The 13,184-nt window shown below is 39.8% G+C and overlaps 1 protein-coding gene across 1 annotated transcript in view; it reads left to right on the top strand.

The window, feature by feature from the left end:
* Positions 1 to 13,184, top strand: part of LOC110490894 (collagen alpha-1(XI) chain) — a 178,696-nt gene that overhangs the window by 140,923 nt on the left and 24,589 nt on the right. The window contains exons 49-52 of the mRNA XM_090199066.1: positions 173 to 280; positions 631 to 684; positions 928 to 981; positions 3,987 to 4,040. Of these exons, the coding sequence (XP_090055192.1) occupies positions 173 to 280; positions 631 to 684; positions 928 to 981; positions 3,987 to 4,040 (270 nt within the window). The remainder of the gene's footprint in view (positions 1 to 172; positions 281 to 630; positions 685 to 927; positions 982 to 3,986; positions 4,041 to 13,184) is intronic.

Here is a 13,184-nt window from a genome sequence, read left to right as displayed (position 1 = left end):
CTCTACAGGGACCTAAATGAATACTGATGCCATCTGTTGTTCTCTACAGGGACCTACATGAATATTAATGCCATTTGTTGTTCTCTACAGGGACCTAAATGAATATTGATGCCATCTGTTGTTCTCTACAGGGACCTAAATGAATATTGATGCTATTTGTTGTTCTCTACAGGGACCTGAAGGCGAGAGAGGAGACAAAGGAGAGGCAGGACCACCTGGAGCTTCAGGACCCGCAGGCGCCAAAGGACCGCCTGGAGATGATGGACCCAAGGGAAATCCTGTAAGAGTCACTCTCTACTCCCATAAGACATCAGCTCTCAGTGATAGAACCACGTACATGTTTTTAAGACATCCTGTCTATTTCAATAGAGTAGTGGACTGTGGCGAATGCTGACATTACTGTTTGTAGAATGTAGGAGCTAAGTTTTACACAAACTGCCATTGATAGTTGATATGGTTGGGGGGGGGGGGACGACAGCTAAACCTCTCACCATCAGATTTACAACAGTCATTAGGCACAAACAATATATTGTTCCTTGGCCACTTAGGTTTAATTAATATTGTAATATTGTGTAATATAATAAATTATATCTATACACTTTTTATGTTTTTTTCCCCCTGTCTCTCCAGGGTCCGGTTGGTTTCCCTGGAGATCCTGGTCCACCGGGTGAAGCTGGTGTTGCTGTGAGCATCACGTCTTTGATTCATGCCTCAATGTATTATTATTCAACTAATCCGGCTGTAAAGATACCAGTATTATGAGATGCCATCACTGTCAGTCAGACTGTAATGCCTTTCCATGCGTATAGTGTGCACTGTATGTGTACAGTGACTCCCAATGCTACCAGGAATGGTCATTTGTAATGGAATCAGATCGTGGTGACCCCATCTCACATGTACATGTTTGTGTTTCTTCTCTCTCTCTAGGGAACTGACGGCTCTGCAGGAGAGAAAGGAGAGGATGGTGAATCTGGTCAACCTGTAAGTCCATATGTCATAAATATTATAAACACAAAATCAACAATTTTACACATTTCTGAATTCCAATTTGCAGCACGGTAGAGTGGGCAACTGTGTGAGCGTATTACCATCACCATTTGCCATTAGTCTGTCCTAATCGTCTATATATGAATAGCCTCGCATATCCTATCCAACATAACCGATACAACCCCCTGTGTGCTTTGCCTGTAATACATTACCATAAGCTTGCATTTGTGAATAAGTACCTGCAATAGAGAACATTGAGTCATACAATTTTCTTCTTCAGATCTGGTATATGAGTAATAGTATGTACAGAGTTCTTAATATTTGTTTAGAAATATGAACAACAAATCTGATTATTTAAGCCTTTGTTCGGGTGTGTGAATATCAAAATGCATTAACATTTACGAATGTAAATAGATTTACAAGTGCTGGGAAATCAAAGAAAACGTTTTTTACTCTTAGCATTAGGAATGAGTTCATGTTTTTGTGTGTGTTTGCCTCTGAGTAATGTACTGTGTAATATGTAAGGTATCAAAGTAAGGTATTATGTAAACTGTAAGCTATTATTTAAAGTACAAGGTATCAGAATAAGGTAGTATATACAGTGTAAGGTATTATTTAAAGTGTAAGGTATTATTTAAAGTGTAGGGTATCAGAGTACGGTATTAAGTAGAGTGTAAGGTATTGTGTAAAGTGAAAGGTATCAGAGTAAGGTAAAGTGTACGGTATCAGAGTAAGGTAAAGTGTACGGTATCAGAGTAAGCTATTGTGTAAAGTGTAATGTTTCATTAAAAGTGTAAGGTATCAGAGTAAGGTGTTATGTAAAGTATAAGGTATCAGAGTAAGGTATTGTATAAAGTGTTAGATATTATATAAAGTATAAGGTATCAGAGTAAGGTATTACATAAAGTATAAGGTATCAGAGTAAGGTGTTATGTAAAGTGTAAGGTATCAGAGTAAGGTGTTATGTAAAGTGTAAAGTATCAGAGTAAGGTATTATATAAAGTGTAAAGTATCAGAGTAAAGTATTGTGTAAAGTGTTAGATATTATGTAAAGTATAAGGTATCAGAGTAAGGTATTATATAAAGTGTTAGGTATCAGAGTAAGGTGTTGTGTAAAGTGTTAGATATTATGTAAAGTATAAGGTATCAGAGTAAGGTGTTATATAAAGTGTAAGGTATCAGAGTAAGGTGTTATGTAAAGTGTAAGGTTTTAGAGTAAGGTGTTATGTAAAGTGTAAGGTATCAGAGTAAGGTGTTATGTAAAGTGTAAAGTATCAGAGTAAGGTGTTATGTAAAGTGTAAGGTATCAGAGTAAGGTGTTATGTAAAGTCTAAAGTATCAGGGTAAGGTGTTATTTCAAGTGTAATGTATTATATAAAGTATAAGGTATCAGAGTAAGGTATTATGTAAAGTGTAAGGTATTATGTAAAGTGTAAGGTGTCATAGTAAAGGATTATGCAAAGTGTAAGGTATCATATTAAATGATTAAGTAACGTGTCATGTATTATGTGAAGTGTATGGTATCAGAGTAAGGTAGTATGTACATTGTAAAGTAGTATGTAAAGTGTAAGGTGTTGTGTGAAGTGTAAGATATCAGAGTAAGGTGTTATGCAATTTGTAAGGTATTATATAAAGTATAAGGTATTAGAGTAAGGTATTATGTAAAGTGGTAGATATTATATAAAGTATAAGGTATCAGAGTAAGGTATTATGTAAAGTGTTAAGTATTATATCAAGTATAAGGTATCAGAATAAGGTATTATGTAAAGTGTTAGATATTATATAAAGTATAAGGTATCAGAGTAAGGTGTTATATAAAGTATAACGTATCAGAGTAAGGTGTTATATAAAGTATAAGGTATCAGAGTAAGGTATTGTGTAAAGTGTTAGATATTATATAAAGTATAAGGTATCAGAGTAAGGTATTGTATAAAGTGTTAGGTATTATATAAAGTTTGTGGTATCAGAGTAAGGTGTTATGTAAAGTATTAGGTATCAGAGTAAGGTATTATATAAAGTTTGTGGTATCAGAGTAAGGTATTATATAAAGTTTGTGGTATCAGAGTAAGGTATTATATAAAGTTTGTGGTATCAGAGTAAGATATTATATAAAGTTTGTGGTATCAGAGTAAGGTATTATATAAAGTTTGTGGTATCAGAGTAAGGTATTGTATAAAGTTTGTGGTATCAGAGTAAGGTGTTATATAAAGTTTGTGGTATCAGAGTAAGGTATTATATAAAGTATAAGGTCTCAGAGTAAGGTATTATATAAAGTTTGTGGTATCAGTGTTAGGTATTATATAAAGTTTGTGGTATCAGAGTAAGGTATTGTATAAAGTTTGTGGTATCAGAGTAAGGTATTATATAAAGTTTGTGGTATCAGAGTAAGGTATTGTATAAAGTTTGTGGTCTCAGAGTAAGGTATTGTATAAAGTTTGTGGTATCAGAGTAAGGTATTTTGAAGTGTCATTTGAAGTTAAAGTAAAATAAGGTTTTGTAATGTTTCAGTGAAGTTCAACTTTAAAATCATTTTTAATTCTCTGAAATAACAATGGAGATTTCCACTATAAACCAAATTACGCAGTTGAATAATTCTGTTAATTCCTATCTGCTCAAGAGTTGTATTCTCCACTTTCTCATTTGTGTTGTTCAAATATTTGGTTAAGTAAACCGAAATGTGCTGCGATTGCATCTAATTAACTTTGAGATAATTGGATGAAGCTGATTCTGAAAACCGACGCGATATTTCAGACTGTCTTACTCCACTCGTAGATATTAGTTAAACCTTTTACAATTCATACCTGTCTAATGTCAATATGTGGTCACATAGTTCTCTATTTGTTAGGATATTGGACAATCCATTGCAGATTTCACATACTAATCCTCTACATCACGTTAATATACCTTTATTCACAACAGACTGTGTTAATTTTTTTGCAAAGACTCCTAACTCTCGTTCCTCGTCTCTTCTTCTATTTTGTACGTCTTCTGTCCTCTAGGGTCCCCCTGGTCCATCTGGTGAATCTGGTCCGCCTGGTCCCCCCGGTAAAAGAGTAGGTCTAAGCATCTTCATCATCGTGTTCATCATCATCACAACCAACACACCACAGACGTCAATATCACTTTGACCCATATCAGATAAAAGATTGAACAATTATAGTACGTTATATTGTGTTTTTACTATTTGCATTCCCCCCCCCCCCCCCCCCCTTTTACACTGCTACTACTCTCTGTTGTGATTATCTATGCATATTCATTTTAAAAACTCTACCTTAACTTACATATTACCTCAATTACCTCGACTAACCGGTGCCCCCGCATATTGACTCTGTACCGGTACATCCCTATATATATAGTCTCGCTATTGTTATTTTACTGCTGCTATTTAAGTACTTGTTACTTTTATTTCTTATTCATATTTATTTTTTTACTTCTTATACCTTGAATGCCGTTAACGGGATCGATATGACAACTGCCAGTGAAAGTGCAGGGTGCCAAATTCAAAACAACAGAAATCTCATAATTAAAATTCCTCAAACATAGAAGTATTTTACACCATTTTAAAGATAAACTTATTGTTAATCCCACCACAGTGTCCGATTTCAAAAAGGCTTTACGACGAAAGCACACCAGACGATTATGTTAGGTCTGCACCTAGTCACAGAAAAACACAAAAAGCAGAAATAGAGATAAAATGAATCACTAACCTTTGATGAACTTCATCAGATGACACTCATAGGACTTCATGTTACACAATATATCTATGTTTTGTTCGATAAAGTTCATATTTATTTACAAAAATTGTTTTGTTTGAGTTTACAATGGCGCGCTATGTTCAGTAGTTCCAAAACATCCGGTGATATTGCAGAGAGCCACATCAATTTACAGAAATACTCATAATAAACATTGATAAAAGATATAACTATTATACAGGGAATTATAGATACACTTCTTGTTAATGCAACCACTGCGTCAGATTTCAAAAAAGCTTTACTGAAAAAGCACACCATGCAAAAATCTGAGTACAGCACTCAGACAACAAATCAAGCCATACAGATATCCGCCATGTTGTGGGGTCAACAGAAGTCAGAAATAACATTAAATATTCACTTACCTTTGATGATCTTCATCAGAATGCACTCCCAGGAATCCCAGGTTCACAATAAATGTTTGATTTGTTCGATAAAGTCCATCATTTATGTCCAAATCCTTTTTGTTCACGCGTTTAGCCCAGTAACCCAAATTCATGACGTGCAGGCCAGACGAAAAGTCAAAAGGTTCCGTTACAGTCCGTAGAAACAGGTCAAACGAAGTATAGAATCAATCTTTAGGATGTTTTTAACATATATCTTCAATAATGTTCCAACCGGAGAATTCCTTTGTCTGTAGAATTGCAATGGAACGCAAACTAACTCTCACGTGAATGCGCATGACCAGCTCATGCCACTCTGACAGACCACTGACTCATTCAGCTCCCATTCCCCCCTCCTTCACAGTAGAAGCATCAAACAAGGTTCTAAAGACTATTGACATCTAGTGGATGCCTTGGGAAGTGCAATATGAACCCATAGACACTGTATATTCGATAGGCAATGAGTTGAAAAATACAAACCTCAGATTTCCCACTTCCTGGTTGGATGTTTCTCAGGTTTTTGCCTGCCATATGAGTTCTGTTATACTCACAGACATCATTCAAACAGTTTTAGAAACTTCAGAGTGTTGTCTATCCAAATCTACCAATAATATGCATATATTAGCAACTGGGCCTGAGTAGCAGGCAGTTTACTCTGGGCACCTTATTCATCCAAGCTACTCAATACTGCCCCCAGCCATAACAAGCATTGTTGGTTAGGGGCTTGTATAAGTAAGCGTTTCCCTGTTGTATTCGGCGCATGTGAATAATACAATTTTGATTTGATTTGATTTAATGGTAACTCATTGATCCCATTTTGGCCAAGATGTTTTGACCGAGTCCCATTGTCCCATATCCAACCCCTATTGACACACAGTTCTATGCATTGTATTCATCTTATTATTAAAAATTATTAAAAATTATTATTATTATTATTAAAAAATTATAATTAAATAGAAATGCACCCAGTCATTGTTGATTAGAGTCATCAGGTGAGAATTCTTTACCCTAAACCATCCATTCAAACTCTACAACAATCCCTCCCACCCCCACCCCCACCCGGAGATGTCTGAATGATTCATTATTATCAAAAGTGGGTGAGGAAAAACAATTTGGGATTTGCAGGGTCAGAGCTACCTCAAAGCCCACTGAGCTGTCTCTACATGGAAATCAAAGATACACTGCATGACCAAAAGTATGTGGATCCCTGCTCATCGAACATCTCATTCCAATATCATGGGAATCAATATGGAGTTGTTCCCCCCCTGCTATAACAGCCTCCACTCCTCTGGGAAGGCTTTCCACTTGATGTTGGAACATTGCTGTGAGGACTTGCTTCCATACAGCCACAAGAATATTGGTAAGGATGGGCACTAATGTTGGGCGATTAGGACCTTGCTCACAGTCAGCATTCCAATTCATCCCAAAAGTGTTCGATGGGGTTGAGGTCAGTCCAGTCAAGTTCTTCCACACCGATCTCGACAATCCATTCATATATGGACCTCGCTTTGTGCACAGGGGCATTGTCATGCTGAAACAGGAAAGGGCCTTCCCCAAACTGTTGCAACAAAGTTGTAAGCACAGAATCGCCTAGAATGTCAAGGGGCCTAGTCCGAACCATGTAAAACAGCCCCAGACCATTATTCCTCCTCCACCAAACTTTACAGTTGGCACTATGCATTGGGACAGATTGCGTTCTCCTTGCATCCGAAAAACCCAGATTCATCTGTCGTGCTGCCAGATGGTGAAGCGTGATTCATCACTTCACTTTGGGGCGGTAGTGGTTAGAGCGTTGGACTCGTAACCGGAAGGTTGCAAGTTCAAACCCCCGAGCTGACAAGGTACAAATCTGTCGTTCTGCCCCTGAAACAGGCTTCAGCACTCGCCGGTCCTGCTCTGTGAGCTTGTGTGGCCTACCTTTTCACAGCTGAGCCGTTGTTGCTCCGAGATGTTTCCACTTCACAGTAATAGCACTTACAGTTGATTGACTCCAGCAGGGCAGAAATTTGACTAACTGACTTGTTGGAAATGTGGCGTTCTACTGCCAATAAGGCCATTCTACTGCCAATGTTTCTATGGAGATTGCATGCTGTGTGCTAGATTTTAGACTCCTGTCTGCAACTGGTGTAGCTGAAATAGCCAAATCCACTCATTTGAAGTGGTGTCCACATACTTTTGTATATATGGTGTATCAATTTCATAGTCATGGCATGCTTTGTGAAAATTCTGTTTTCTTTTCTCTTTGAGGGAAAAAAAAGCACCAGGCCCAAAACGAATTTACTGTCTAGAGAGAGAGCAACATCTCCCCTGATTGATCTGGGCTACTTTGACTGACAGCCATGGAATAACGCTAGAAGAACAGGGTATGATGGGTATTTTCAGGACAGAGATATCTATCTGTCCCTCCTCGGGGCTTGTCTACAGGAATATACAACTGAATGCCTTCAACTGAAATGTGCCTTCTGCATTTAACCCAACCGATCTGAATCAGAGAGGTGCAGGGGGGGGGGGCTGCCTTAATCGACATCCACAGCCCCCGGCGGGGAACAATGGGTTAACTGCCTTGCTCTGGGGCAGAACAACAGATTTTATCTTGTCAGCTCAGGGATTCGAGCCAGTAACCTTTCGGTTACTGGCCCAACACTCTAACCACCTGCCGATTGTATGGTTGTTGTGTAGTGAGATGTCATTTCTCAGATGTCTTGGGGTAACATTAGATTGTATGGTTGTAGTGTAGTGACATGTCATTACTCAGATGTCTTGGGGTGACATTAGATTGTATGGTTGTAGTGTAGTGACATGTCATTACGGAGGCAGGTCAGTCGTCACCAACTCAGTTCACAGGTAAAAATGGACTTTCCTGAAATGTTGGTCTCTGAGGCAAAGATAAAGATGTAGCTTGAAATTAAAATACATTTTGTTATGATGATGACCCTTTTCCAAACAGGAACATCATGTCTGATTTCACTGTATAAAGCTGCTACCATGTACAGTGCCTTCGGAAAGTATTCAGACCACTTGACCTTCTCCGCAATTTGTTACATTACAGTCTTAATCTAAAATTGATTAAAATAAATAAAATCCTCAACAATCTACAAACAATACCCCATAATGACAAAGTTAAAACAGGTTGTTAGACATTTTTGCAAATGTATTAAAAATGAAAAACAGAAATACCTTATTTACATAAGTATTCAGACCCTTTGCTATGAGACTCGAAGTTGAGCTCAGGTGCATCCTCTTTTCATTGATCATCATTTAGATGTTTCTACAAATTGATTGAGTCCACCTGTGGTAAATTCAATTGATTGGACATGATTTTGAAAGGCACACACCTTTCTATATAAGGTCCCAAAACTAAGCCATATGAGGCCGAAGGAATTGTCCGTGGAGCTCTGAGACAGGATTGTGACGAGAAACAAATCTGGGGAAGCGTACAAAAAAATTCTGCAGCATTGAAGGTCCCCAAGAACACAGTTGTCTCCATCATTCTTAAATGGAAGAAGTTTGGAACCACCAAGACGCTTCCTACATCTGGCTGCCCGGCTAAACTGAGCAATCAGGGGGAGAAGGGCCTTAGTCAGGGAGGTGACCAAGAACTCGATGGTCACTCTGACAGAGCTTTAGAGTTCCTCTGTGGAGATAGGAGAACCTTCCAGAAGGACAACCATCTCTGCAGCACTCCACCAATCAGGCATTTATGGTAGAGTGGCCAGACGGAAGCCACTCCTCAGTAAAAGGCACATAACAGCCCGCTTGGAGTTTGCCAAAAGCCACCTATAGACTCTCAGACCATGAGAAATAAGATTTTCTGGTCTGATGAAACCAAGATTAAATTATTTGGCCTGAATCTGGAGGAAACCTGGCACCATCCCTACGGTGAAGCATGATGGTGGCAGCATCATGCTGTGGGGATGTTTTTCAGCGGAGACTTGACCTGAATGACAGGGTTAACTTTCAAAGCTGGGTTACACTTTTGTAGCTTTTTAAAATTTCAGACCGGGAAATTTCGGACTGGGAGACTAGTCAGGATCGAGGGAAAGATGAACAAAGCAAAGTGCAGAGAGATCCTTGATGAAAACCTGCTCCAGAGCGCTCAGGACCTCAGACTGGGGGGCAAAGGTTCACCTCGCTACAGGACAACAACCCTAAGCACACAGCCAAGACAATACAGGAGTGGCTTCTGGACAAGTCTCTGATTGTTCTTGAGTGGCTGAGCCAGAGCCCGAACTTAAACCCGATTGAACATCTCTGGAGAGACCTGAAAATAGCTGTGCAGCAACTCTCCCCATCCAAACTGAAAGAGCTTGAGAGGATCTGCAGAGAAGAATGGGAGAAACTCCCCAAATACAGGTGTGCCAAGCTTGTAGCGTCATACCCAAGAAGACTCAAAGCTGTAATCACTACCAAAGGTGCTTCAACAGAGTACGGAGTAAAGTACCGTTTTGTCATTATTGGGTATTGTGTTTATTTATTGTTTTAAATACATTTTGGAGTAAGGCTGTAACATAACAAAATGTGGGAAAAGTCAAAGGGTCTCAATACCTTCTGAAAGGCACTGTAAATCCCCTTTGACTTTCCCTGGGAACTTATCAAGTTTAACATCATTCATGGTAGGCTAATATTAGTTGAAAGCACCCGACATTAGTGAATCCCAAATAGTGCATGAACTTCCTTTTGACGGGTGTTAAATTCTTTCTTTAAAAGAAAAGTGGCAATTATTGTCCCACATTTCTCAAAGAAATCGCTGTCTCGAGCTATCTTCTGCAACAGCTATGACACAGGCCAATAGCTCAAATAGCTGCAATTTACAACTGACACAAAAACAGCCAATTGCTTCTACAATGTGCTTGACGGAATTTATATTCAGAGTATTTAGCATCATATCAACATGCAGCTCCTAATGGCCAAGGGATTATTTTAGGAAAATGGCTATTTCATCATCATAGGTATTTTATCTGCATCCCCAAAAAATGTTTACCTAGAACGATTTCTGCAACTCCCAGGCATTCTGCTCCCCTGAATCAGTAATTTGGGGGTAGAGTTGTTTTGCATTTAACGTTGCAGGGTGTTTTTACTTCCTCAGCAGTTTACCAATAGCAATTTGAAATGAAGCTGAAATCTCTCTCCTGCTCCTTCAGGCACTGTCTAAATCCACTTAGCACCAGAGACATTCTTTAGTTATTTCAATCTCATTTATTTTTATCTTAAAGGTTTGATTTTTGTCTCAATATAGATATTTATCTGGAAAGAAATACCATTTACAGTTTAGGGAGTTCCTTTGTTTTTAGACTGCTGTTGTATTTATACTACCCCAAGACAAGACAACAAACAGATCACGAATATTCCCAATACTATTTCATATGGTTGGAAGAGTTGGACAACTACAGTATGTCGTCAGCAGTTTGGTGTTAACAGAATATGGTTGGAAGAGTTGGACAACTACAGTAGGTAGTCAGCAGTTTGGTGTTAACAGAATATGGTTGGAAGAGTAGGGACAACTACAGTAGGTAGTCAGCAGTTTGGTGTTAACAGAATATGGTTGGAAGAGTTGGACAACTACAGTAGGTAGTCAGCAGTTTGGTGTTAACAGAATATGGTTGGAAGAGTAGGGACAACTACAGTAGGTAGTCAGCAGTTTGGTGTTAACAGAATATGGTTGGAAGAGTAGGGACAACTACAGTAGGTAGTCAGCAGTTTGGTGTTAACAGAATATGGTTGGAAGAGTAGGGACAACTACAGTAGGTAGTCAGCAGTTTGGTGTTAACAGAATATGGTTGGAAGAGTTGGACAACTGCAGTAGGTAGTCAGCAGTTTGGGTTAACAGAAGTAGCATCATGTTAGCCTATCGCTCACAACTCAAGTGAGGGTGAAAGCAGAGAAACAAAGCCAATGCTGCCCTGTAGGCCATATCTCTAAATCAGTCAAAACACACAGCCCTGCTGTCATCTATACACAGGGACTCAGTCAAAACACACAGCCCTGCTGTCATCTCTACAAGGGAATTCAGTCAAAACACACAGCCCTGCTGTCATCTCTACACGGGAACTCAGTCGAAACACACAGCCCTGCTGCCATCTCTACACGGGAACTCAGTCAAAACACACAGCCCTGCTGCCATCCCTGCTTTCCCATGCTGTCTGATCAGAGAAGTGTGCCTCTCTGTGGACTGCATGGGGTTTTGATGTGAGGACCCCTTGTAGAGTTGAAAGAGACAGCCTTAGGCTGCGAGGTGGCCAGAGAGAACACATCACCTGGAAACCCTTGCCGTGATCGGAGACCTGTGTGTGTGTGTGTGTGTGTGTGTGTGTGTGTGTGTGTGTGTGTGTGTGTGTGTGTGTGTGTGTGTGTGTGTGTGTGTGTGTGTGTGTGTGTGTGTGTGTGTGTGTTATATGTTTGAAGCATGTCCACACTCCCGTTCAGTCAAACAGATTTTCTTTGCAAATTTGTGGGTAGATTGAGGTGTACTTTTGAAGGAGATTTGATCAAGACTCTGGTTTTCATCCGTGTTGGATTGAATGAAGATGTTTTCGGGAGGAATACTGAAACTACTAGATATGAACTGGTTAATGGATTTATTACTGTCATTTTCAACCCCTAGTTCAGGAATGAAATATTTTCGAGGTTGTGGTATGGTCCTGTGTGACTCAGATGGTAGAGCATGGCACTTGCAATGCCAGGGTTTTGGGTTCAATTCCTTCGTGGGGACCAGTGTCAAAAATATATGCACTCACTATTGTACGCTCTGGATAAGAGCCTCTGTTTGAAGGACTAAAATGTCAATATTAATATGTCTATGTATTTGTTTCTAGGTTTATTTTTTTATCTTCAAGTACAGCCCCGTAGACAAAAGTTTGTTCAAGCAACTTCTAATTTCCTCAGTACTCAACTCTGGGTTCTTACTGGTGCGTTTGATTTGATATCCAACGGCTGTATTTCACCGCAACGATTTGTTACAATTGACCTGAATTACTGCCCTCACAATGTTGTTGTTGACTGCAGACATGCAGACATGAACAGACTAATAAACAAACACTGTGGTGGCATTTTTCTATTCTTTACCAAATGAGGAGAGTTACAAACTACACACCAGTCAGAGTTAAAAACTACACACCAGTCAGAGTTACAAACTACACACCAGTCAGAGTTACAAACTACACACCAGTCAGAGTTACACTTAAACTTAATATTTTTGGCCTCCCGGGTTGTGCAGTGGTTCAGGGCGCTGTACTGCAGTGCCACCACAGACTCTGGGTTTGCGCCCAGGCTCTGTCATAACCGGCCGCGACCGGGAGGTCCGTGGGGCGACGCACAATTGGCCAAGCGTCGTCTGGGTTAGGGAGGGTTTGGCCGGTAGGGGAACCCTTGTCTCATCGCGCACCAGCGACTCCTGTGGCGGGCCGGGCGCAGTGCGCGCTAACCAAGGTCACCAGGTGCACAGTGTTTCCTCCAACACATTGGTGCAGCTGGCTTCCGGGTTGGATGCGCGCTGTGTTAAGAAGCAGTGCGGCTTGGTTGGGTTGTGTATCGGAGGATGCATGACTTTCAACCTTCGTCTCTCCTGAGCCCGTACAGGAGTTGTAGCGATGAGACAAGATAGTAGCTACTAAACAATTGGATACCATGAAATTGGGGAGAAAAAAAGGGGTAAAAAAAAAACATATTATTTTTATTAAGAGCTTTTTGACTTTCAATGATGCTAATGAACCAATGAAAAGTACCACCAGAAAAGTACAAAGATCTTTTACAGCCAAGATACACCCCTCTCAACTTACATGACGAACCACAGTTCTTAAAACAGTTCACATAGTTTAAGATTTGTATGAAAGATATCTATAAAACATAGCACAGAGTTACTGCTGTGTCAACAGTTCTCATTGTAAAGACCAGTGTCTGGCCCCCTCCTACTCCAAACTGGAACCCGTCTCACCCTGGTACGGTATAGCACAAAAACATTACCTCATGTTGTCTGGAATGCTCTTTAGGCTTTATTACCCAAAGACATTGTAAATCTGCTTTGTCAGTGTTATCTCATAGAGGCCCATCCTCAGTGGAACACACACAC

This window comes from Oncorhynchus mykiss, chromosome 15 (genome assembly GCF_057628025.1).
Source record: "Oncorhynchus mykiss isolate SJ-2025 chromosome 15, ASM5762802v1, whole genome shotgun sequence".
Lineage (NCBI taxonomy): Eukaryota > Metazoa > Chordata > Actinopteri > Salmoniformes > Salmonidae > Oncorhynchus > Oncorhynchus mykiss.
The sequence above is the reverse complement of the archived record's forward strand: the minus strand, read 5'-3'. Positions and strand labels throughout refer to the sequence as shown.